Source organism: Penaeus vannamei, chromosome 15 (genome assembly GCF_042767895.1).
Source record: "Penaeus vannamei isolate JL-2024 chromosome 15, ASM4276789v1, whole genome shotgun sequence".
In the NCBI taxonomy this organism is placed as follows: Eukaryota; Metazoa; Arthropoda; class Malacostraca; order Decapoda; family Penaeidae; genus Penaeus; species Penaeus vannamei.
The window spans coordinates 42,316,472-42,337,695 of record NC_091563.1 but is presented as its reverse complement, the minus strand read 5'-3'; the positions used below and the strand labels follow the sequence as shown (position 1 = coordinate 42,337,695).

The following is a 21,224-nucleotide window of genomic DNA, read 5'->3' as shown; positions in this document are numbered from 1 at the left end:
ATAATTAAAGGGAAATGAAAGGATAAAGGAGTGATAATTAAGAAAGGAGAGATAATAGGTGGAAAGTGATAAAGGGAAGAGGGGGAGAGATAAAAAAAAATAGGGGGAGAGAGGGGAGGGTTGGAAAAGGGGGGGGGGGATTGTAAAAGAAAGGAAGGAAGAGGGAGATAAAGAAGAGAAGAGAAGATGAGGTAGAGAGGTTTAGAAGGAGGGTGAGAGGGAGAGAGGGAGAGGGAGAGAGCGGCAACGTAAGATAGACAGACAAACAGACAGACATAGAGATCGACAGACAGACAGACAGAGACAAGGGAGATAGACGAGAGAGAGAGAGAGAGATGATAGAGATAGACAGAGATGAGATAGAGAGAGAGCCAGAGAAGAGAAGAGAGAGACAGACAGAGAGAGAGACAGAGAGAGAGAGAGACAGACAGGAGAGAAGACAGAGATCAGTGGCAGACAGAGGCAGAGAGAGATAGACAGACAGACAGACAGAGACAGAGACAGACAGACACACACAAACAGCCAAACATCAAACAAGCAAGACAAACAAACAAACCCCCCCCACAGCCAGCCAAAGAGCCAGCCAGACCCCCCAGCCACAGAGCCCGCCCCGAGAGCCTCCAAGGGTTCGCGGGCGGGGCGAGGGCGCGAGAGCCGAGGGTCCAGCCGGCACCGCAGCCCCACACTACCCTTCCGATGCCCATGTAAGGCCGGGCAGGGAGGGTTGCCAACGCCGTGAATACGAATCGCTGTTACTAATTTATTCCCGCACGTCGTCGGGAGAAGCGGTCCCTCTCCCTTTCTCTCTCGTTGGCGCTCTTATTCTCCCTCTCACTTCCTTCTTCGAGTTGTTGTTGTTGTTTTTGTTTTTTTCCTTTCTTTCGTTTCGTGTCTCTAGTCTTCTCTCCCCCGTCTCTCTCTGTCTCTGTGTCTCTGTCTCTGTCTCTGTCTCTCTGTCTCTGTCTCTGTCTCTGTCTCTGTCTCTCTCTCTCTCTCTCTCTCTCTCTCTCTCTCTCTCTCTCTCTCTCTCTCTCTCTCTCTCTCTCCCTCCCTCTCTCTCTCTCTCTCTCTCTCTCTCTCTCTCTCTCTCTCTCTGTGTGTGTGTGTGTGTGTGTGTGTGTGTGTGTGTGTGTGTGTGTGTGTGTGTGTGTGTGTGTGTGTGTGTGTGTGTGTGTGTGTGTGTGTGTGTGTGTGTGTGTGTGTGTGTGTGTGTGTGTGTCTGTCTCTCTCTCATCATCTGGCACTCGAGGATGCCACCAACTACCTTTCATCCCGCAGTACGTTGTGGGATATCGTGTTTCGTCGTAACTTACGTCGCATTACATCCTCTAAAAGAATCATAATACACTAACACGTGTTCCCTGTACACTCGCCCCCCCCCCTCCCTCCCCCTCCCCCTTCCCCCCCGCCCTGTGCCCTAAGATGGAGGGGCGGCAGCGAGGTCATTATGCTCCCCCAACCGCCCCCCCCCACCCTTACCCCGCAGTTCACCCTTCCCCTCCGCCCCACTCCCCTCTCCCCTCTCCTCTCCTCTCTCTCTCTCATTTCACCTTCATCGCCGCCAACCCCCTTACCCCACCTTCACCCCACTCCCCTCCACCCTACTCCCTACTCCCTTCGCCCTTCTCCCCTCTCTCTCCCTCTCCCTCTCTCTCTCTCTCTCTCTCTCTCTCTCTCTCTCTCTCTCTCTTTCTTTCTTTCTCTTTCTTTCCCTCTCTCTCTCTCTCTCTCTCTCTCTCTCTCTCCTCTCTCTCTCTCCTCTCTCTCTCTCTTCTCTCTCTCTCTCTCTCTCTCTTCTCTCTCTCTCTCTCTCTCTCTCTCTCTCTTAACAAAATAAGACGTGCCACCCTCCGCAGCTGGCACAGGTGGTCCCACGGAGCTCGCGCCCCCCGTCCCGCCCGCACGCCCCTCGCCGTCCCTCCAACAGGTGGTGGCGCGGAGTGTGGCGACCCTATACGCCAGCCCGCACCTCCCCCTACCCCCCCCCCCCTTATGGTGCTGGCTCGTCCGGAAAATGCAGCGAAGAGGGACAGGAGGCCGCAGCAGAGCCTTCTCCCTTAACCGGACGCCCGGGTTACGACGGCCGGGTTTCAGCGCCGTTTCGCTTTACCTCATCCACCCCCACCCCCTGCTCCCCCCCTCATCTCAACGCCGAGAGTGATTTCGTGGGGCGAGGAGGCGGCGCTGCTCTAGGGAAAGGGGGGGGGAGGGGGTGATGGGGAAGAGGGGTGAAGGGGGGAAGGGGAGAAGGGGGAAGGGGGTGATGGGTGAAAGGGGTGAGAGGGTGAAAAGGGGGTGAGAGGGTGAAAAGGGAAGGGGGTGATTGGGAAAGGGGGTGAAAAAGGAAGGGGGTGATTGGGAAAGGGGGTGGAGAAGGGAGAACGGGGTGAAGGGGGGAGGGGGCACCAGCTCTATAAGGCCGAGGCTCCATCACCCACAGCTGGCCGATGGGTTCTGGCACTCCTCCCTAAAACGCTGTTGCTCCCAAACCCAGCTGGTGGAGGCGAGTGACGCCCCCGCGACTTATAAGGCCTCACCGCCCCCTTCGTTCCAGCTGGCGTCCTCTCGGCGCTACAGAGGGTGAACTATCAACAGGTGGCACCCAGGGGGAGGGGGGAGGGGGGAGGGGGTGGCACAGGTGGCCCACGCACCTCTCGAACAGCTGACGGAGGAACCCATACGCCCTGTGGGTGACCCTCATAAGCGCCGTCACAGTCATTCACACAAAAAAGAAGGAAAAAAAACTCAACACAATAAGCAGGTGTGCCATTCATTCCTAACCCCCTTCCCCTTCCCTCTCCCCCTCCCCCCGTTCCCCGTCCCCCCACTGACCTCCCTGCCCCCTCTCCCCTCCCCTCCCCCCCTCCACGGTCGAAGGTCGCGGCACCGAGTCAACATTCTCGACAGGTCAAGCCCATACATGGGGAACTAGGAGGGAGGGGGGGGGGGAGTAGGTCGGTAGGTCGGGAGACAGAGGGGGAGGGTAAAGTAGGGAGAAACGAGAGAGTCCAACAGGGAGGAGGGAGGAGGGAGAGGTACCTCTACAACTCCCTCTCTCCCTCTCTCTCTCTCCCTCTCCCCCCCCCCCAACTCGTCTCGTTACAGGGAGGAGGGAGGAGGGAGAGGTACCTCTACAACTCCCTCTCTCCCTCTCTCCCTCTCCCACCCCCCAACCCGTCTCGTTCTCAAAAAGGTAAAGTGGTACAGCCAGACAACACTTCACTTTTATCGCAACTCCCACAACGGACACTCACTGTGACCGTGTGCGAGTGCCTGTGTCTCTGCTGTGTGCCTGTCTGTGTGTCTGACGGAGGGAGGGAGGGAGGGAGTGGGGGGAGAGAGAGAGAGAGAGAGAGTGGGGGGAGAGGGAGGAGGGAGGGAGGGAGGGAGGAGGGAGAGGGGAGAGGGGAGAGGGAGAGAGGAGGAGGGAGGGAGAGAGAGAGAGAGAGAGAGAGAGAGAGAGAGAGAGAGAGAGAGAGAGAGAGAGAGAGAGAGAGAGAGAGAGAGAGAGAGAGAGAGAGAGAGAGAGAGAGAGAGACGGAAAGAGAGAAAGAATGAAAAAAGAGACAGACAAAAAAAAATCCAGAAAGAAAGAGAAAAATACCACAAAAAAGACCAAAAAAAGAAAAAAATACAGCAAGACAACAGCTCGAAAGAGGAGAAACAGAAAGAGAAAAGAGAGAGACACACACACACACAGAGCCCGACAGACCTCGAAAGGGACCCGACGCCCGCCCGCCCGCCCGACGCAACGCAACAACGCCCGCACACACAAACACCCCCCTCCCCCTCCCTTCCCCTCTCCCTTCCCCCCCTCTCTCCTCTCCCTTTCCACCCTTCCTCCTCCTCTCCCCCCCTCTTCCCCCTTCCCCATCCCTCCCTTCCCCCTCCTCCCTTCCCTCTCCCTCCCTTCCCTCCTTCCCCTTCCCCTTCCCCCCTCCTTCCCCTCCCTTCCCTCCCTCCCCTCTTCCCCCTCTCCCGCCACCCCGCCCGCGCCCTTCGCCAGACAGCCGCCCATTCTTCACCGCCAGGGCGTTTGTTTCTGTCGACGTATCCTGTTCCGAATCTCATATTCCGCGGCCTTGTTATCGGCGGCGTCAACGCTTGGGGGGGGGAAGGGGAGGAGGGGAGAAAAGAGGGGAGGAAGGAGAGGAAAAGGATGGATGGATGGAGGGAGGGAGGGAAGAGGAGGAAGGGGAGAAGGGGAGGGGAAGGGAAAAAGGAGAGGAGGGAGGGGAAGGAGGGGAGGACAGGGGTAGAGAGGGAGGAACGAGAGGGAGGAAAGAGGCAGGAGAGGAGGGGTAGAGAGGGGAGGGGAGGAGAGGGGAGAAAAGAGGGAGGGGCAGAGAGGGATAGGGGAGAGAGGGGAAGGAGGAGAGGGTGGGAGGGACAAAAGGGAGGAAGGGAGGGAAGGAAGAGGAAGGATAGGAGGGGGAGGGGAGGGAGGAGAGGGGAGAGAAGGGGAGGGTAGGTAAGCACAAAGGAAAGGAGAAGGGAGTAACGGGAGAATAGGAACTACAAAGAAGGATGAAGATGATGAGAGGGAGAAGAATCAGGATGGAGGGAGAAAGGGAGAGAGAGGGAGGGAGGAAGTACAAGGGAGGAGTGGAGGAAATATCCAAATATACATCCCATCAAAGAGGAGACAATCGGATTCCAAAATCTCCCTCTCTCTCTCCCTCTCTCCCTCCCTCTCCCTCCCTCTCTCCCTCTCCCTCTCTCCCTCCCTCTCTCCCCTCCCTCTCCCTTCCCTCTCCCTCTCTCCCTCCATCTCCCTCCCTCTCCCTCTCCTTCCCTCTCCCTCTCCCTCTTCCTCTCTCCTCTTCCTTTCCTCTTTCCCTCTCCCTCTCCCTCTCCCTCTCCCCCTTTCCCTCTCCCTCTCCCTCTCCCAACCCACAAACTCACAACCAAACCGAATAAACAACATAAACATCAAACCCAATGACAGATCTCATTACTACCATTACTCTCATTACCATCACCATTACCATTACCATTATCCTAAAAGAAATCTCAATCAGAGCCACATCTTCCCTTAAACACTCCCCCCCCCCTCCCTTTTGACGAGTGCCTGAAAATAGGCGAGTGATCCCCGTAGACTTTTTATCCGACCCGGACTCACCTGGCCGAGGACGCGACCCCACATTGACCCCCGAAATGAGGTCATCGCTCGATTCGAAACGACCCTCAAGATTATAATAATTAATTAAATAATGAAATAAATAAACAGATGAATAAAAATGCAGCAAAACAAAACCAAAAAAAAGCCTCCAACATTCCCATAATAAGATAAAATAAAATAAATAAATAAAATAATAATAAAAAATAATAATAACACCACCCATTCCAGGAGAAAGAAGCGAGACGACCCACCCAAGAATCAACACACGCCCACACGCCCGCCGCCCACAGTCCTCCACCTCCATCGACATCTCTCTGAACAGAACATTACGTGGTATTTGTCCCACGCCCATACAAGGCCAAGGAGCCCCGAGGCAAGACGAAAAAGAACAACAAGAAAAAAAAGGAAAAGAAAAAATCCTTCGTTATATTTAAAGCGAGGAACGAGGTGGGGGAGGGAGGGATGGGGGATGGGGGAGAGGGAGGGAGGGAGGGAGGGAGGGAGGGAGGAAGGGAGGGATGGGGGAGAAGGGAGGGAGGGAGGGACGGATGGAGGGAGAGAGAGGGAGAGGAAGGGAAGGAAGGAAGGGAAGGAAGGGAAGGGAAAGAGGAGGAAGGGATGAGAGGAAGGGAGGAAAGGAGGAAGGGAAGGAAGGGAGGGAGGAAGGGAAAGGAAGGGAAAGGATGGAAGGGAGGAAGGGAGGGGGAAGGGAAGGGAAGGGAAGGAAGGGAGGGAGGGAAGGAGGGACGGATAGGAAAATGTATTTAGTGGACATGTGGGCGTGTGGAGGAGATGCTTATTCTCCCAAAATAATAATAATAATAAAAATTTAAAAAAATAAAAAACCTGGGGCGGGGTTCCTATCTCTCGTGTCCTTGCGCCGCTCAGTGGCATGTCATCTTTTATCTCTTTTTTCTTTCTCTCTCTCTCTTCTTCTTCTATTCAACCCCTCCCAACCCTGTCACTGCCTTCTCTCTCTCTCTCTCTCTCTCTCTCTCTCTCTCTCTCTCTCTCTCTCTCTCTCTCTCTCTCTCTCTCTCTCTCTCTCTCTCTCTCTCTCTCTCTTTCTCTCTCTCTTGCTCTCTCTCTTTCTATCTCTCTCTCTCTCAGTCAGCAAGTCCGGAAGTAAGTAAGTGTAAGTGATTAAGTAAGTAGGTAGGTAGGTGTAAGCAAGAAGGTAAGCTAGTATGTATGTAGATAAGTATTATGTAAGTATGTAGATAAGTATTATGTATGTAGATAAGTAGTATGTAAGTATGTATGTATGTAAATAAGTACCATGTAAATATGTAGATATGTAAGTAAGTAGGTAAGTCAGTATGTAGTAGGCAAGAAGGGAAGTAAGTAGATAGGTAAGTAGATATAAGTAATCAATGAATCAAGTAAAGTAAATCTGTTTCTCTCTCCCTCTCCTATCCTTCCATCCTCCCCCCTCTCTCCTTCCCCCTCATCCTCTAAATAAATGCATCCCCTCTTTCCTTATCACCCTCCCCTCTCTTCCCTTTCACTCCCCCCCCCCCTCTTCCCCTTTCACCCCCTCTTCCCTTTCACTGTCTTCCTTCCCTCCTTATTAGGCACTTAAAAAGGGGGCACGAGAAGGCTACACTCCTGGACAAATGAACTCGTTGTCAGCCCCGTCAGCGCCCAAGTGGGGGGTGTCAGGCCCCTAACATCTTACCCCTCTCCCCCCTCCTCCCCCTTCAACACCCTTATCTCGATCCCCTCATCCTTCCTCCCTCCCTCCCCCTCCTCCACTCCCCTCCCCTCACTCCCCCTCTCTTAACTGGACTGTCAGTCTTTATATATTCTCTCGGTCTATTCTTAGCTCGAGTCTTTTTTATCTTATTTCATTAACTCCCTGTTTATTTGCTTGTCTTCTTTTTTTCTCTCTCTCTCCTCGTCATAAAAAGAAGAAGAAGGTATCTTTAAAAATGGCGAAGCGGATACGCGAACGACAGGGGGCAGATCACGTGACCAAACAAACTCACTGAAACGTCACTAAATTTTAAAAAAACGGGCAGATCACGTGACCAAACAAACTCACTGAAACGTCACTAAATTTTAAAAAAACGGGCAGATCACGTGACAAAAATAAACTTCCAGAAACGTCACTAAACAAAAAACAAAAAAACGGTTATATCACGTGACAAAACAAACAGAAACGTCACTAAATATAAAACAAAAAAAACGTTGAATATCACGTGACAAAAATAAACTTCCAGAAACAATAGCAACAAAAAACAGCAAAAAATGATATAACACAAACGACATCCTTCAACTTTTCAAATCAATGGGAAAAACGTTAAGAAAAAAATATATATGCAAAAAATGGCGGACGACAGCAGCGCCCTCGACACGTGGTGGCGATTTTTTTAAAGAGATGGATGGATGGAGAGAGAGAGAGAGAGAGGGAGAGAGAGAGAGAGAGAGAGAGAGAGAGAGAGAGAGAGAGAGAGAGAGAGAGAGAGAGAGAGAGAGAGAGAGAGAGGAGAGAGGAGGAGAGGAGAGGAGAGGAGAGGAGAGAGAAGAAGAGAGAGAGGAGAGGAAGAGAGAGAGGAGAGAAAGAGGAGAGGAGAGGAGAGAGAGAGAGAATCAAGCCGAGAGCGAGAGAGAGAGACAGAGAGAAGAGAAGAGAATCAAGCCAAGAGCGAGAGAGAGAGACAGAGAGAAGAGAAGAGAATCAAGCCAAGAGCGAGAGAGAGAGAAGAGAAGAGAAGAGAAGAGAATCAAGCCGAAAGAGAGAGAATCAAGCCGAGAGCGAGAGAGTGAGAGAGAAGAGAAGAAGAGAGAGAGAGAGAGAACAGAACAGGATATCAAATCTCTCATTTACATCGAATTTTGAGCTTAGACTGAATCGGCAACTATGAGGTCAGGGTTAAATCGGAGAGAGAAATATAAACATGATAGACAAAGATGATAAAAAAGGATGATGATGATGATGATGAGGAGGAGGAGGATTAGGAGAAGGGGAAGAAAGAGGAAGAGGAGGAGGAGGATTATGAGAAGGGGATGGGAGAGGAGGAGGAGGAGGAGAAGGGGAAGGAAGAGGAAGAGGAGGAGGAGGAGGAGAGGGGGAAGGAAAAGGAAGAGGAGGAGGAGGAAAAAAAGAAGAAAAATAAATAAATATAAAAAACAAGAGAACAAGTAGTAGAAATCCAAGAAAAGCGAGAGAAAGGACCACAAAACCAAAAGAAAGAGAAAGACATAAACAACGAAAGAAAAAAAAAATCTATCCCGTAAACAGGTGCTCCCTCCCCCCACCCCCACCTACCCACCCCCACCCACCTGACCACCCCGTCCCACCCCCACCTGACCCCCCCCCGCCCTCGTTCCCGGCCAGGTCGAGCGAGGGCGCCAGCGGACCCGACCAACGCGCGGTCATCCCTCCACAGCCTTCGGGACCCCCCTTCCCCCCTTCCCTTCCCCTGCCCCTGCCCCCGTGCCCCTAGAGCCTCTCCTACGTCCCCTCCCACCCTCCTTCTACTGAATTTTCATTTCTTTTTCTTTCTTTCTTCTTCTTCTTCTTCTCTTTCCTCTTTCTTCGTCTTCTTCTTCTTTCTTCCACTTTTCTTTCTTTCTTTCTTTTCTTCCTCTTTTCTTTCTTTCTTTCTTCCACCTACTCGATCATTTCACCCCTCTTCCCTCTCCATTCCTTCATCCGCTTACTCTCTTTCCCTCTCCTTCTTCCCACCCACTCCCTCACTCTATTCCTCTCCCTCACCCATTCACTCCCTTTCCCTCCGTCCCTTACCAAAGTCCCTCCCACTCTCCCTCCCTCCCTCGACACCCTCCTCCCTCCCTACATCCCTTAACAAATTTCCCCCTCCACTTTCCACTCCCCCACAATTTCCCTCCCTCATTCTTTTCGTCCCCCTCTCCCCCTCCTATCCTCCCTCCCTCACCAAAGTCCCCCTCCCACTTTCCCTCCCACCCTCCCTTCCTAAAGTCCCCCCCATCACTTTCCCTCCCTCCCTCCACCCCCCTCATTTGACACTTTTACAACCATCGGATCCCTTACTTTCTGTCCCTGCCGCCCCCCTCCCCCATCACCACCACCCAAATAAGAACCCTCTGGTAGCACTAATCTATCTGTTTATTTGTTTACGCAACGACCCCCCCCTCCTCCCTCCCCCTCTTCCTCCTCCCCCTCGCCTCCCTCCCTCCTTTCTTCCCCCCCCTCCTCCCTCCCTCCTCCCCTCCCCTCGCCCTCCCCCTTCCCCTCCCTCTTCATCCCCTCCCCTTCCTCCCTCCCCCTTCCCTCCTTCTGCTCCTGAACCTCCTGAACCTCCAGAACCTCCTCACAGGTCGCTCATCTTCCGTCAGTAAAGTCAGGTGGTTTGTCCCGAGAGATGGTATCGGGATCTTGGTGTTCGGGGGGGTGGGGTTGGGGGTGTTGTGGGGTGGAGGGGGTGATGGTGGGGTAGGGGGGTGAGGGGTGGGGGTGGACATACGGCATGGAGTCATAAAGATTGGTGATTTGATAATGGTGATGGTGTTTGGTGATTGCGAAGGTGATGGAAGATGATGATGACGTGATGGTAGTTATGATAATGATGATAAAAATGATAATAATAATAATAATAATAATAATAATAATAATAATAATAATAATAATGATAACAATAAAAATAAATAATAAAGATAATGAAAATAATAGTAATACTACTACTACTACTACTACTACTACTACTACTAATAATAATAACAACAAGAACAACAACAAAACAACAAAACAACAAAACAACAACAATAATAATACAAAAACAACAATAAAAATAATCATGAAAAAAACAACAAAGACAAAACAATTAAACAATCCAAAAACCCAACCCCCCCCCAAAAAAAATAATAATAATAATACCCCTCCATCCCAACCACAACACCCCACCACACGATTTGTCAAACCCTTCCCCCTTCCCCCTCCCATCCCCCTTCCCCCTCCGAGTCATGCACAAGCTATCCGAGCATTCAGCGGGGTGCATGACAGAGGCGGCGGGGGGGTGGGGGGTGGGGGGTGGGGTTGGGGTGGGGGAGAGGGGGGGGGAGGTGGACGCCAGATGGACACGACGTCAAAGAAGCGATCTCGATAAAACGCCGGATTTCAACGTCAAATATTTTCCGAGGAGTGAAGAGACGGGGTCGGATGCTGGGGGGGAGGGGGGAGGGTAGGAGGGAGGGAAGGAGGAAAGGAGGAAGGAGGGAGGGAGGGAAGGAGGAGCGAGCGAGAGAGAGAGAGAGAGAGAGAGAGAGAGAGAGAGAGAGAGAGAGAGAGAGAGAGAGAGAGAGAGAGAGAGAGACAGAGAGAGAGACAGACAGACAGACAGACAGAGAAAAGAGACAGACAGAAAAAAAAAGACACGAGATTCCATACGAACAACAAACAAACAAACACAACAAACAAACAAACAAAAAAAGCCTTAGATCATCCCTGCAACATCAACCTGCAACGACGAAGGCCCGGAATGCAACACCTTTGAGAAGAACGGCGAAGAACGGCGAAGAACGGCGAAGAACGGCGAGGCAACAACGCTCCGTGCAACAGCGCTTGCTTGCAGACCCGTTCCAAAACAATGAACAATAACGAAATATTCGATTGCGTTTAGAGGGGGGAGGGGAGGGGGGAGGAGGGAGAGAGGGAGATGGGGGAGGGGAGGGAGGAGAGGATTGGGAAGGAGTGGAGGAGGGATTGGGAGGAGGATTGGGAGAAGGTGCGAGGAGGGATTGGGAGGAGGAGGAGGAGGAAGGAGGGGAGGAGGGGAAAGGATGAGAGGAGGAGGGAGGAAGGAGGGAGGAGGAAGGGAGGAGGGAGGGAGGGGAGGGGGAAAGGAGGGGATGTCTCTAGGAGGGAGTAGAGGGGAGGGAGAGGAGGGAGGGGGAGGAGGGCTAGGAGGGAAGGAGGGGAGGAGTAGAGGAGGAGGAGTGTCTCTAGGAGGGAGTAGGGGAGGAGGGTAGGGAGTGGGTAGGAGATGGGGAAGGAGGAGGAAGGTGAGGAGAGAAAGGAAGATGATACAGGTTCATGCAGACGAACGGAGGGAGAAGGGAAGAGAATGGAAGGGGAGGGGAGGGAGGAATTTGGGGAGGGGAAGGGAAGGGAAGAGGATGAGGAGAGGAAGGGAAGGGAAGACGAGGGAAAGAAGAAAGTGGGGAGGGGGAGGGGAAGGGAAAGAGGAAGGAAAGGAATGTAAGGGAAGGAAAGGAGGAAAGGGGAACATAAATTAAAAATAAAAGGCAGATTTTTAAGTAATGAGAGAGCAGATACGGGAAGGGAATACATGAAAAAAAGAAAGAAAGAAGAAAGAGAAGGAAAAGGGAAGGAGGAGGAGGAGAAAGGAAGGAGATGATAAGGAAAAAGAGAAGGAAAAGGAGAAGGAGAAAGAGAAAGAGAAGGAAGAGAAGGGAAAAAGAGAAAGAACAAGAGAAGGAGAAAGAGAAGGAACATGAGGAAGAGAAGGAGATGCAACAGCAACAGCAGGAAGAGAAGGAGGAGGAACAGCAGCAGTTATCAGCCTCCCTCATACATCCACATCTCCCTTATCTCCCGTGAGTCACCGCCAGGGCTCCCTCGCCGCCGATACAAACATGGCTCCTCCCACCTCCTCCTGCCTGCCCCGATACCACGAACTAAAACAATGGCGATGTGGAAACGCTATCTCTGGCTCACCCCCTCCTCCTCACTCCTCGCCACTCACCCCTTCCCCCTTCCCCCTCCCTCACACCTTCCCTTAGCCCCCTAAACCCTCACTCACCTCCCTTCCTCTCCCTTCCTTCCCCCTTCCTCCTCACACCTTCCCCTCCCTTCCCTTCTCCCATCCCCCTCCCCAACCCTTCCTCCCTCCCTAACACCTTCCCCTTCCCTCTCCCCCTCCTCCCTCCCCATCCCCTTCCTCAAATCCTTCCCCCTCCCCCTCCCCCTCCTCTCACCCCCCCCCCTTAAGGTGACTGTTCACCCGACACTTCACCAGGTTCACCAGGTACTTAATTCGCTCCCTCCCCCCCCTCCCCCCCATTAGGGCCACAGTGGCACCTTGGAGGAAAAGGAAAATGTGAAGGAGGGGGTAGGAGGGGGGAGGGGGGGAGGTAATGGGCTCGGGTCTATTATATTTTTTTATCCATTTCTATTTCTTTTTTTTCTTTAAGCAGAGATTGAGAAAGAGATGGATGTATAGATTAATGGAGAGAGAGGGAGAGGGAGAGGGAGAGAGAGAAAGAGAAAGAGAGAGAGAGAGAGAGAGAGAGAGAGAGAGAGAGAGAGAGAGAGAGAGAGAGAGAGAGAGAGAAGAGAGAGAGAGAAGAGAAGAGAGAGAGAGAGAGAGAGAGAGAGAGAGAGAGAGAGACAGACAGACATAGAAAGACAGACAGAATTAAATCACCCCACCTCAAGAACAAACAAACAAACAAACACCCCATCCATCTTCTTATCCCCCCACCCCCAACCCACCCACCCACCTACACCGAAGACAAAAGACAAAACAGAGAGAAAGAAAAAGAACCACGAGAGAGAGAACAAGAGTCGGGAGGAGGAGGAGGAGGAGGAGGAGGAGGAGGAGTCGAGGAGGAGGCGGGGGTCGAGGGGGACGGAGAGGGGGAGAGGGAGCTGAGTGGGGGGAGTGGGGAGAGGGAGATGAGTGGGGGAATGGGAGACGGAGTGGGGGGAGTGGGGAGACGGAGTGGGGGAGAGGGAGCTGAGTGGGGGGAGTGGGAGACGGAGTGAGGGGGAGAGGGAGGTGAGTGGGGGGAGTGGGGAGACGGAGTGGGGGGAGTGGGAGACGGAGTGGGAGTGGGAGTGAGTGGGGGGAGAGGGAGCTGAGTAAGGGGAGCGAGTGAGTGGGGGAGTGGGAGAAGGAGCTAGTGGGGGGGTGGGGGGAGAGGGAGGTGAGTGGGCGTGCAAGTATTTCACCTTGAGGGAGTGGGGGGCGCCCTGCACTAGCGGTCCAGTCTGCGGATGCCGCCGACCCGTCCAGCCGAGGGCGCACTCTCCTGCTCCTTCTCCCTCCTTCTCTCGCCTCTCTTCTCTTCTTCTCTTTCCTTCTTCTCCCTCCTTCTCTCGCCACTCTTCTCTACTTCTCTTTCCTTCTTCTCCCTCCTTCTCTTCTTCTCTTTCCTTCTTTTCCCTCATAATCTCTTCTCTCCTTCTCTCACCTCTCTTCTCTACTTCTCTTTCCTTCTTCTCCCTCCTTTTCTCACCTCTCTTCTCTACTTCTCTTTCCTTCTTCTCCCTCTGCCAATCCTTCTCTTTCCTCCTTCTCCCTCATAATCTCTTCTCTCCTTCTCACTTTATCTCTCATTCTCATTCTCTCTCCTCCTTCTTCTCCCTCCTCCTCTCTCCTTTCCTTCTCCCTCTCCTCTCTTCTCTCCTTCTCCCCCTCCTTCTCCTTCTCTCTCTCCCTCTCCTCTCCTTCGTTCCTCCCTCCCCCTCCACAATCCACAATCTGATGTCTATCTATCTGTCTGTGTAAGTGAGTATGTATCTGTGTATATATATATACATATTTTTCCATTGTATAATAAGACAATCATAAAAAAATCCATAAAATATATATCGAGAATCAAATAATCGCAAAAAATAAAGATTAAAAAAGAAGGCCACAAAGGAGAGGCGATAAAGAAGACAAAGAAGGAGAAGAAGAAGAAAAGAAGAAGAGTAATTATCAAATAATCGCAAAAAAATAAAGATTAAAAATTTTAAAAGCCTCAAAGGAGAGGCGAGAAAGAGAAGAAGAAGAAGAAGAAGAAGAAGAAGAAGAAGAAAAAGAGGACCACCCCTTATTCCTTCTGAAGGATTATAGACAACACCACGAACTCAAAAAAAAAAAAAAAAAAAAAAAAAGAAAGAAAAAAAAAACTGATTTTTATGAATAATGATTTGGGGCAATTTTTTTAAAGACTAAATATAACACCAAATAACTCGTTAATACCACAAAATTCATCTCAGTTATATCTAACAACTTGTATTTAAAATCTTACTCTTTCCTGACGTAACATAACACCGAGAACTCCTGGATTCAATTAACTGACTCCATTTTAATCTTTTTTTTTTCGATATAACCAAAACGTAGGTGAATTCGCTAATTGCAAGACGCCAGTGTGTTTGGCTCTTTAAAAAACGGATGAACGAAAATCTGTGTATATATATATATATATATATATATATATATATATATATATATATATATATATATATATATATATATATATATATGCAGTTGACTAACATGTTTCATCTGTGTCTGCCTATCTGTCTGTCTGTCTGTCTCTTTCTCTCTCTTTTCTTCTCTTCTCTCCCTTCTTTTCTTCTCTCTCTTTCTTTTCTTTTCTTTTCTTCTTCTTCTTCTTCTTCTCCTATTCTCTATATCTATCTATCTATCTATCCTTCTCTCTCATTCTCTCTCTCTTTACCTTTCTCTCTCATTCTCCCCCTCTCTCTTTATCTATCTTTCTCTCCCTCTCTCTCTCTCTCTCTCTCTCTCTCTCTCTCTTGAAACTTAATAGCTCACCCGAATTCCACTTTTAATGGAGGCAGTTAAAGAGGTGGAGGAAAAAATATGTGTAAAATTATCCTTGATGGCATTCCAATTCCACTTTATCGGGAGATATCGGATGGTAGGCTGAGAGAGAGAGAGAGAGAGAGAGAGAGAGAGAGAGAGAGAGAGAGAGAGAGAGACAGAGAGAGAGAGAGAGAGAGACAGAGAGAGAGAGAGAGGGAGAGAGAGAGATATAAAGGGAGAGAAAGATAGATAAATAGAGAGAAAGATAGATAAAAAGATAGAGGGAGAGAATGAGAGAGAAAGATAGATAGATAGATAGATAGATAGATATAGAGAATAGGAGAACACACCAAGCCCCAAACACAACACTTCAAAAAAACAACACAAAAAAAAAAAAAAAAAGAAAAAAACAAAAAAAAAACTACACCCTGCAACAAAGCACGCAACACCAATACCCTCCACATTCTTTTCTCATGAATTGAAATGTTACCACCAACCCTTCCCCTCCCTAACCCCCCTACCCTTACCTCTCCCCTCCCCCTCCCCCCTCCAACCCTCACCTCCATCATTCTGCTTGACAATCTGAACAATGTTGATGCTAATATGCAAATTATTCTTATTTTTTATTTTATTTATTTATTATTTTTATCTTTTATTTTATTTATTTATTTTATTATTTATTTATTCTATTTTATTTATTTATTTATCTTATTTTATTTATTTACTTTATTTTATTATCTTATTTAGATTTTTTTTTTTTTTTTTTTGCACGAGACCCTTCGCATAAAATTCGCACTGGCTCGTCCGGAATCCCCCCCCCCCCCCGTCGCCGTAGTCAACGATCGGCAAAGCTAACGAGACAATTTTCGTTGGTCTGCGCTGCTGCTCGGATTTCGGATTCTCCTTTTGATGCCCGAGGAGGAGCTGAGCGAGAAAGAGCTATCGAGGAATGCGCCGAGGCTGGGAGGAATGGTGGTGAAGATGGTGGTGGTGAGTTTCGGAATGGTGGTGGTGGTGGTGGTGGTGATTTTCGGAATGGTGGGGGTGGGGGTGGTGGTGATGGTGGTGAAAATGGTGATTTTCGGGATGGTGGTGGTGGTGGTGGTGGTGAAGATGGTGGTGAAGATGGTGGTGGTGGTGGTGGTGGTTTTGGTGGTGATGGTGGTGATTGTTGGAGTGGTGGTGGTGATGGTGGTGATGATGGTGGTGGTTGTGGTGGTGCTGATTGTGGTGGTTGGTGCTGATTGTGGTGGTTGGTGGTGGTGGTGGTGGTGATTTTCGGAATGGTGGTGGTGGTGGTGATGGTGGTGAAAATGGTGAAAATGGTGATTTTCGGGTTGGTGGTGGTGAGTTTCGGAATGGTGGTGGTGGTGATGGTGGTGGTGGTGAAGATGGTGGTGATGGTGGGTGATTTTGGAGTGGTGGTGATTTTCGGAATGGTGGTGAAGATGGTGGTGGTGGTGGTGGGTGGTGGTGGTGGTGGTGGTGATTTTCGGAATGGTGGTGAAGATGGTGGTGGTGGTGGTGGGTGGTGGTGGTGGTGGTGGTGGTGGGTGGTGGTGGTGGTGGTGGTGGTGATTTTTGGAGTGGTGGTGGTGAGTTTTGGTGGTTTGGTGGTGGTGGCGGTGGTGGGGGTGGTGGTGGTGGTGGTGGTGGTGGTTTTGGTGGTGATGATGATGGTGGTGAGTTTCGGAATGGTGGTGATGGTGGTGGTGGTGAGTTTCGGAATGGTGGTGATGGTGTTTTTCGGAATGGGGGTGGTGGTGGTGGTGGTGGTGATGGTGATGATATCATGATGGTGGTGGCTTTAATGATGATGATACTGTGGTGATGATGAGATGATGGTGGTTGTGACTATGACGACAATAATACCACCATCCAGTGTTCCAACTCGGACCATATGCCCCCTTCTCTCTCTCTCTCTCTCTCTCTCTCTCTCTCTCTCTCTCTCTCTCTCTCTCTCTCTCTCTCTCTCTCTCTCTCTCTCTCTCTCTCTCTCTCTCTCTCTCCCTCTCTCTCTCCTTCCCTCTCCATCTCTCTCTCCTCCTCTCTCTCCATCTCTCTCTCTCCATCTTCTCTCCCTCTCTCCCCTTTCTCTCCATCTCCCTCTCCCCTCTCCCTCTCCCTTTCCCTCCTCTCTCCTCCTCCCTTTCCTCCCTCTCTCCCTCTCTTTCCCTCCTCTCCTTCCTCCTTCTCTCCTCCCTCTCTCCCTCAAAAAACACAAAAAAAAAAGCCTGCAAAAAGGCACCTCGGAGCACGGCCCTCGCCAGGGTTCAGAGTCCGGCCCCAAAACGGGGTTCCGAATCCGGCCCCAAAACGGGGTTCAGAATCCCAGCCTTCGGAAAAAGGAACCCCCGCGACACCAACAGCGTGACCTGGGCGAATAAACCCGTTGTAGAACAGATCCCGTGGGGTTCAGGGACCACTTGTCTTGACTTTGGAGGGGGTGGAGGGGGTGAGGGGGCTTGGGGGTTCACTCCGGTGGGTTCAATTTGCGGTTTTACACTTTTTTTTTCTTTTTTTTTTGGAAAACTTGTATTGAGGGTTTTTGGGGAGGTTTTTGTGGGGTTGGTTTGTGAAGTTTTGAGTTTTTTGGGGTTTGTACTATATATATATGTTCGTCTTTTTGTTTTTGTTATACTATATATGTTCGTTAATTTAATTTTTTTTGTTATTTGGAATTTGAGGGGAATTTCCGAATTTGGGCCGAAATTTAGCCATCTAGATTTTGATCATAAACCAAGTTCCTTATTTACGAATTCTGAGGTGGACTCTTAATTAATTTATTTATCTTTAATTTATCTTATTATTATTATTTCTTTTACCAAATGTAAGATAAACAGATCTCTTCACTTTCAGTTCCGAGCCTCAGGAAAAATTAAATGTCACACGACTTAAGATTCTTTTTTTTCATCTTTCGTTCCGCAAAGGGGATTTTAAACACTCATAAGACTAATCCTGAACAAAACTGTTTATTCAGTCGGCATCCAAAATGATTCCTGAATTTTATGCATGATCATACGACTCAAGCTCGGAACGGTTCGCATGATTTTGAGACTTGTGACTTATGACTCGGGACTTGTGAGCTTGGTTCGGTTGTTATTTAAAGGGGAAGGGAGGGAGAGGGAGAGGGAAGGGAGGGGAAGGGAAGGAGGGAGGGAGAGGGAAGGGAAGGGAAGGGAAGGGAGGAAAGGAGGAAGGGAGGTAGAGGTAGAGGGAGAGGGAGAGGGAGAGGTAGAGGGAAGGGAAGGGAAGGGAAGGGAAGGGAGGGAGGGAAGGGAAGGGAAGGAGGGAGGGAGGGAGGGAGAGAGAGAGAGAGAGAGAGAGAGAGAGAGAGAGAGAGAGAGAGAGAGAGAGAGAGAGAGAGAGAGAGAGACAGAGAGAGAGAGATAGAGAGATAGATAGAGAGAGAGAGAGAGAGAGAGAGAGAGAGACTAAGAAAAACGAACAAGAGAGAGAGAGGTAGAGAAAACCGAAGAAACACAATACACAGAAGAGAAAGGAAAATAAAACGAGAGAGAGAGAGAGAGAGAGAGAGAGAGAGAGAGAGAGAGAGAGAGAGAGAGAGAGAGAGAGAGAGAGAGAGAGAGAGAGAGAGAGATAAAGAGAGATAAAGATAAAGAGAGATAAAGAGAGATAGAGAGAGACAAACAAGAGAGAAGAGAGAGAGAGGTAGAGAAAACCGAAAAACACAATACACAGAAGTGAAAAGGAAAAAGAAACGAAAGAGAGAAAGAGAGAGAGAGAGAGAGAGAGAGAGAGAGAGAGAGAGAGAGAGAGAGAGAGAGAGAGAGAGAGAGAGAGAGAGAGAGAGAGAGAGAGAGAGGGATTAGCAGACCAGGGCGGCCCAGGCTCTCATTTGCATCGAATTTTGAGCGTAGAATGGCACAGGACCTCATGAATTATTGTCAACTATGAGGCCACGGCCAAACGAGTGCCAGCAGCAGTTTCATTTTCTCTATCTCGCTTTTTCTGGCGAAGCGAAAGAAACATGTTGACATTTTTAAATAAAACATACTGACATCTGTTACAAAGGGTAGTTTAGTTCTGTTCATGAAATAGTTTAATTTTCTCTATCTTAGTTCTGTTCGCGAAAAAGTTTAATGTTCTCTATCTTGCTTTTCTGGCGAAAGAAAGCGAAAGAAACATGTTGACATATGTTACAAAGGGTGGTTTAGATCTGTTCACGAAATAGTTTAATTCTCTTTCTTTTCTGGTGATACGAAAGAAGCATGTTGACTTATTTACAAAAGGTGACTTAGATCTGTTCATGAAAGATGTTTAAATTTCTTTATCTTGCTTTTCCTGTGAAGCGAAAGAACGAAACATATTGACGTATTTATATTTTGTGACTCAGATCTGTTCATAGAGAGATAGTAAAACGGAAATTTTAGAAATATATATCACACACTTGTCCTAAAACGTTCTCTTCATAATACTGTTGAAAATATTGACATTACACATATATTCACAGTAAACCGGATGTGGTGAGGCCAGGAAATGCTAATACACACAAAACTGTATCGCGAGATTTATAGATAAGATTATTCATGTCCCAATATTCTTCACAGCAAGAATCCACACTAAAGTTGCTGTCACACTAGCACTTTTTCCGTCATTTTTTAAACAATCTTATTAAACATAGATACAAACATTCTCGAATATAGCTCTTGATTTGACTATGCTTGGCTGAAAAAGTTGACGGAAAGGTTTTCAGACGGAAACGATCATTGTCGTCTGACTGGAAAATCGACAATTCGCTCAAAAATGGACAAAAATTTCCGAAAATCGTAAAAAAAATGATGGAAAAAGTGCTAGTGTGACAGCACCTTAAGACTAGAGTACAAGAAATAGCCATCAAGTCTCTCCCAAGAAATTAAATAACAAAAATTGCAGACAACTTATCAAATAATTACATTATGAATTTCCATCGCTTTTATTCACTTCTGTACGACTGTCAGAATGCAGCGAATTTTCCTAAGAAATGAAAAAATCCTAAATTGTAAATAGATCAGCATACCATAGTAAGAATTTCCATTTTTTTTCCATTTTCACTATTGTATCATAGGCCTACATTCACTTTACACGATCTTCACCAAGCACCATAAAGTTACAGACAGGAGGACCATCAATTAAGGAATTTTCACTTAAAATCCTTCCTTATTGCATCTCGACCCAACCTTCCCTTTAAAACGATCTTCAGCATATAGCAGACTCCCCTTTATGAAAACCAAAACTTCTAAACAAGACCACTTAAGTATTTTTTTTCCCCATTTCCAAAAATTTCCAAACAAAACCACCTAATTAAAAAATATATTCCATTTCCAAAAACTTCAAAATAAGACCACCAATTATTTTTTTCCCACCATTTCCAAAAATTTCAAAACAAAACCACCTGATTAAAAAAATGATTCCACCATTTCCAAAAAAAAAAAATTCCAATCAAGACCACCAAGTAATTATTTCTTTCTTCCACCATTTCCAAAAAAAACTTCCAATCAAGACCACCAAGTAATTCTTTTCCTTCCACCAATTCCAAAAAAAAAAAAAAAAAAAAATTCTAAACAGACCCCCATCCCAGAATAACAATTTTTCCCATTCATTCACTCTTTTCTCTCTCTCGTAGGCCTACCTTCACTCTGGACTATGTGTTGCTCCTCTTGGTATGAAGTGCATACGATCATGGTGACTCTCCCAGCAAAGTCCCCTCGCCAAAGTCCGCACACGAGAGGGGGGGGGGGCCGAGAGAACTTTTCAGATAGTATAAAAAAAAATAAAAAAAATAGTACACTTTTTGCGTGAAGTAAACTCTTTTTTTCCTTTTAAAAAAAAGAGTGAAGTCACATTGCACTTATGATACAACAGGGGTCATACCGTCTTTCTTTTTTTTTATGTATTCTTAAATATTTCGGAAAGAGATATGGGTTTTACTTGACGATTCGAACAACGTAAAGATTTTTTTTTTTCACAAACAGGCACAACACTCCGTTTCAAGGCGATATTTCGACAACGATTTTCCAAAGATCTACATCGATACATATATAAAAAAAAATTGCGAATTAAATTACGGTCATTTCTCCCGTCCTTGCGAGTTTGTTTGTTTTCCGAATGACGTTATAGCACCTTCGTAGTCCACGTGGGGGGGTGGGGGTGTCGAGAACGTGGAGGAGGAGGAGGAGGAGGAGGAGGACGTGGAGGAGGAGCAAGCGGCAGAGCGCGTTCACGGAGCGGAGCGTCACTCGTCCACCCTCCACAACATCGCACAGCTCACTGATTCCTTCCACTCGCCCGCACGCCGACCAAGGCACACCTTCCTATCCCCCCCCTCCCCCCCACTCTCCCCTCCCCCCCTCCCTCGCTACCTCTGTGACCCCTACGAATACCCCTCCCTCCCCTATCCCTCCCCTTCCCTCGCTACCCCTGTGACCCCTACACACTACCCCTCCTCTCCCCCTCCCCTTCCCTACGTCTACCCCCTTACCTCACCCCTCCCTCCCGTACCCATCGCCTTGCCCCTACCCCCGCCCCTTGCCCACGTACCCTCCCCCTACCCAAGCCCCGCCTACCCCGGAGCTCGCGGCCTCAGCGGTCGGCGACTCGAACATATTCTGGCTGGC

General features: G+C 48.8%; 1 protein-coding gene across 1 annotated transcript in view; it reads right to left on the bottom strand.

Moving 5' to 3' along the window:
* Positions 1 to 20,879, bottom strand: part of LOC113808183 (serine/arginine repetitive matrix protein 2) — a 96,437-nt gene extending 75,558 nt beyond the window's left edge. The window contains exon 1 of the mRNA XM_070130251.1: positions 20,240 to 20,879. Within this exon, the coding sequence (XP_069986352.1) occupies positions 20,240 to 20,291 (52 nt within the window). The 5' untranslated portion in view covers positions 20,292 to 20,879. The remainder of the gene's footprint in view (positions 1 to 20,239) is intronic.
* Positions 20,880 to 21,224: the final 345 nt, after the last annotated feature.